Source organism: Drosophila sechellia, chromosome 4 (genome assembly GCF_004382195.2).
Source record: "Drosophila sechellia strain sech25 chromosome 4, ASM438219v1, whole genome shotgun sequence".
NCBI lineage: Eukaryota > Metazoa > Arthropoda > Insecta > Diptera > Drosophilidae > Drosophila > Drosophila sechellia.
In genome coordinates this window covers 340200-344989 of record NC_045953.1, presented here as the reverse complement: position 1 = coordinate 344989, position 4790 = coordinate 340200, and the positions used below count along the sequence as shown (strand labels likewise).

Here is a 4790-nt window from a genome sequence, read left to right as displayed (position 1 = left end):
CATGTTTTTATTTACTTACACGTGGAAGAGGTTTTAGGCATTAGCATAATAAATCGACCAAACAGTGCAAAAGATACAGCAAAAGCCGAGGACCAAAAGATTTTTTTAATTTAAATGTTCGTGCTACTTCGGCAAAAATCCTTAGGTACTCTGTCGTGAATCGAAAGCCCGAGTTCATTCCTCAAAATCTACGCGTGCTTAGAGTTAATAGCTATTTGTATAGTCGTTGACATCAAGTATGAGTATTGTTTCGTAATTGAGATTATAAAGGAACAATCCGACTCCGTTGAAGTTAATTTTAAGCCCGTACGAATTGAGTTATGAGCTAAGCTGCAAACATTTCGTATGTTAGTAAAAATCGATCATAAGAACTAGATAAAAACACTTTATCCTGTTTTACTTAACTTATTTTATTTCATTTTTTTAAATTTAAATACATGATATAGTCAAAAACTTAAGTATTTGTCTTTGTAAACCTTAAAATTATTAGAATTATTCTGAAAATTCACCATATATGGAATGATCACATAGAAGAGAGCCAAAAGGGCTACCCAGAATCATACAAGACCCATACTTAAACAGAAATGAAATGAATGCCGGAATTAAATAGATCTCACATTTTATTAATGTTGGTAAAACAATTTATATATATACACAAACTAATTTGGATTTCAAATTCTTGAGCTCCTTAGTATTGCAATTATGATTTTGGTTATCGCTAAAATGAATTAAATATTATAACATGTTTCGATAATAAAACAATAACAAATTTGTATAATAAAGAATTAATTGAAATATATAAAATAATAAGTTATACTTGGTAAGCAAAAGTATTTTTTTATCCCAAAACACATTACAGCAGAAAAACTATAAGCTAATGTTTTTATAACGCTATGTCGAATCATAACTCGTCAGTAAAGCAGCATCAACAGGCTCTAAACAACTGGGACAAGTTAGACTTCTCAACAACCAATCATCTATACAATTAACATGATAAATATGCATGCAAGGTAGATAACGTACGGCTTCATTAACACAAAATTCAGCCATGCAGATAACACATTCTCGTGCTTTCTTCGAGCTCCCGTCGTATGTTCCTATTGGCAAGTACTGCATTAATCCAATACGCTTTGCAATTTTCACTTGATTTTCATCGGAAAGTTGACGATTATTAGAAGATGGTGTTCGCGTTGTCGAAGCCGACGTGGAAGAGTACAATTCTCGTTGATAATGCTCTCCCTGCTGAAATTAAAGTTTCATTAAATCCGAGGGATATGTACTTTATTTCTAATTCGTGAATAGCAGAATTTAGATTATTTTTATATTATAATTATTGTGAATATAACGTTGAGACACTAAAAATAACTTTTAGATATTTAAGTTAATACCAAATTATAAATTCTATTTTTAAGTGAAATTGTGTTCACAAAATGGATTTTGTGGCGATCTTTGTTGACGTAATGAGGAACGACGAGGACCACACCTTCTGCTGGCTTGTCTGTGATTCCTCCAGTAATTAGTAAAGATCAGTAGTCCGCCATTGAATACCAAACTAGCAGAAAACAGCGAATATTTGGGGGAACCCTTACCTAATTCAGCCAATCACAAAGTACGCATTTAGGCTGACGGCAGAAAGCGCGCGAGAAGCAAAATGATAATATTGGCCAAGAACGAGCGATAAAGAACTCTATGCATTTTTAAGTGCAATCGCTCGAAAAATATCAGAGTGAGCGAAGCGAGTTGCGAGCTCAAGCGATATAGCGAGAGCAAAGCGAAAGAGCAGTTTGCAACCTGCTTTATTGCTTCAACTCGCTCAGAGCGTACGATTTTTATGTTGTATTCTGTGCCTTCATTAAGGTTTATGAAATAGACATCCGCGCATAGTTAAAGAACATTTCTGAGTGGTTTCGTAAGCCATTATATAAATTATTGGATTCGCCTTTTTCATTTCTATTGCAGTTAAGGAGGAGAGCTTAAGGAGGAGGAGCTTTTTTAACAGAAAGCTAATAGTTGTAACAGGCAGAAGAAAGCGTTTTCGACCCAATAATGTATATTAATTCTTTATCAGAATTAATAGCCGTGTGGATCTGGCCATACCGATCTGTGCATTTGAACGTCCTGATCTCAGTAACTAGAAAGTTGAGATAAAGCATGAAGATTATAGCCAGATTGTTTTCAAATGTTGGCTTGCCTCAAAGCAAGCAAAACGTCTACAATTTTTATTGATTTGGCAAAAACATTTTGCTTCGATCACAACATACCTACCAAAACTGACACGCGCACTCTTTTAAAAACAATGTGTGATCTTATGTTATATTTTTATTAGTCTTCTAAATTTCTATAGATGGACGTCCAGATACTTGCAGTCTGTTGAATATCCTTCCCGTGTATGTTTTGCAGTACATTGACATTGGACTTTACTTCTAAGGATATTTATATACACGCTTGTACCAATACATAGCTAAGCGTCATACTGCAAGTATACTATCGTTAAAAGATGTATTATACTATTTCTTACGCGATTTGGCTCGTTTCAAACTTTGCGATAAACACTGATACAGGACACAACGTTTGGTCATTTATTTATTACCTTTACTCAACAAATTGTAGTAACTAATAAATAACGTATTGTTACTAAACGAGACATTCATTAAATTATATGGATGTATTTGGTTGATTACGATTCGGAACTCAACGTTGGAAGAATCCTGTTTTTGTCAATTCTGAACGTCAGTAGAAGGTATAAGTATTCGTGGTCAATATTTTTTTAAAAACCTTTTTTTTTTATAAATTTATCGGAATTAAGCAAAATAATGAAACCTTTAAAACAATACAATACCGATCAGTACCAATCCTTAAGAAATCTTTAAAATTCCCAATAATATCCTAGCAATTGTTTTTGATTGCCAAGTAATCCGTAATCCATCAATTTACTTTACTTCATTTAATAGTATCTTACAAGTTTAAAAATATTCTCTTCTAAACACTCTTATTTGCTGGAAACGTTTTCGTTTTTGGAAATTGTCACGCGGGATACTCCTGGGTGTATGTTTTTTGAGTATAAAAGCTACATCATTTTGCAAATATCTTCGTTAAGAATAATACAAAAAAAATAATCTAAAATATTGATTTTGAAGGCTGTTTTATACAAACCCTTTGTTTTAAAAATAATTACTGACTGAGAATCTTTCGCCAACTAATTAAAACCATTTTTAATGTAAGTGTTGAAGATTGAGTAATTCATTTTTAATTTAGTAAAATAATAATTAGTAAATATTCTTTTAAGAGCTTAAGTCGACTATTATCGTTAAAACTCGCACCAGTAGATTGGTACTTACATGATACATTGGCTGTGTCCCGCTTATTTGACTATCATTGCCGCGTAAAAGTGAAATGTCATCTGAAGTGCTAATTTTTAAGCAATTACCCATTTCATGCGTTTTACGAAGATTTATCTGAAATATATGCACACGTTAAGAAAATTTATAAAGACTGGTTTTATCTGTAGTTCAGTTGTAAAACTTTAGATTTTAATGCAATGTAATCTTGTTTTAAAAGTTGTACATAACAAACACAAAGTAAAAAGAAAGATAAAATTAATAGATTGGCTGAAATGCAGAAATCAACTTAGGAAGAATGTATTCCCCTTTGCCACTTACGCGATGAAATAGATCGTAGACGGCAGTGCGTTGAAAAAGAGAATTTTTAAGAAAACGTGCTAAATAGAAAGAATGTGCTGATATGGGTAGGAAGCGAGATGGCAAAGGACAGATAAGGAATTACCCCCGATAAACAACGCAGCCGGGTTGTCGTCCCTTCACCAAAGATATATAAATAAGTTTGCGTATGGGAATCGCTCTGGCTAATTACTATACAGAGGCAGAAGACGGTGAACGGAAGGAGCAAAATGAAGTCAAGGAAGCGGGTATCTAGAATACCAGTCGCGCTCTAATCAGAGCCGATAGAAACTATTAGCGAATCACTATTTCAATGGTATAGTAAAAGAGTAGTAAATATTTTGCACTGTAGTTTGATGGGTAACACACATATGCAAAATCGCGATGTGCGGTTTATCGATAGAAATGGCCAAGGCATAAAAATATACAATAGAAAATACTCTTTATTGTGGGCACGACTGTTTTCCGCGGTTACTGGACATAAGTTGTAAATCTTCGTACTATAAAGTTTACGGGATCAGAAACTTTAATGGCTTAAACTTACCTGTTACTTTTCGTAATACGTAGTAAGCCCTTTTACTCTACAAGTACCACGTATAATGATAAAAAATCTAAGAACTGTTATGGTTTAATATTTAAACACCTTTACTTAAAAAAATTGTTGTTTCTTAAAGAAGAAAACTAGAAGAAGAAAACGATTCATTCCCTAAAAATTCGGAAATGAATAAGTCGGTACGTATGTATGTGTATAAAATGCACAGATGTATACACCACATTCATAATAAACAGACTTAATATTCGAACAAGGAACTTAGTTAGTTGATTTAAAAAACTTATAAAATGTGACTTTCTTTGAAATTAGACTGCGTTCGACTTAATAAAGCCTGATTCATTGCATATTCGTAGATTATTTACCTATTTGACAATAAATAAACCAAAATCAGCAGTGCTATTAATAGTATGACCTTAGGTTACCAAACTGTTTATGTAAATGGTCTAATACACGTTGTGCACTGAGATAAATTACATTCTCACGGTGCGCCATACAATCATAATACGGAATACAGCCCTCCATTGAATTTGCAGTACGCGCCAGTGATGTATTCCTAAATA

The 4790-nt window shown here is 33.1% G+C and overlaps 1 protein-coding gene across 4 annotated transcripts; it reads right to left on the bottom strand.

Moving 5' to 3' along the window:
- Positions 1 to 391: 391 nt before the first annotated feature.
- LOC6619453 (RING finger protein 11) lies at positions 392 to 4678 on the bottom strand. 4 transcript variants are annotated; one of them, XM_032724061.1, is made up of 4 exons: positions 4593 to 4609; positions 4222 to 4295; positions 3339 to 3455; positions 392 to 1242 (listed from the first exon to the last, which is right to left on the bottom strand). In XM_032724061.1, the coding sequence occupies exons 3-4, from the start codon at positions 3429 to 3431 to the stop codon at positions 892 to 894; spliced, it is 444 nt and encodes a 147-aa protein (XP_032579952.1). In that variant the 5' UTR covers positions 3432 to 3455; positions 4222 to 4295; positions 4593 to 4609; the 3' UTR covers positions 392 to 891. The 4 variants fall into 4 exon arrangements, with proteins under 4 accessions (XP_032579952.1, XP_032579953.1, XP_032579954.1 ...); XM_032724062.1 differs by lacking the exon at positions 4222 to 4295 and having other exon boundaries at positions 4593 to 4678; XM_032724063.1 differs by lacking the exon at positions 4593 to 4609 and having other exon boundaries at positions 392 to 1239; positions 4222 to 4583.
- Positions 4679 to 4790: the final 112 nt, after the last annotated feature.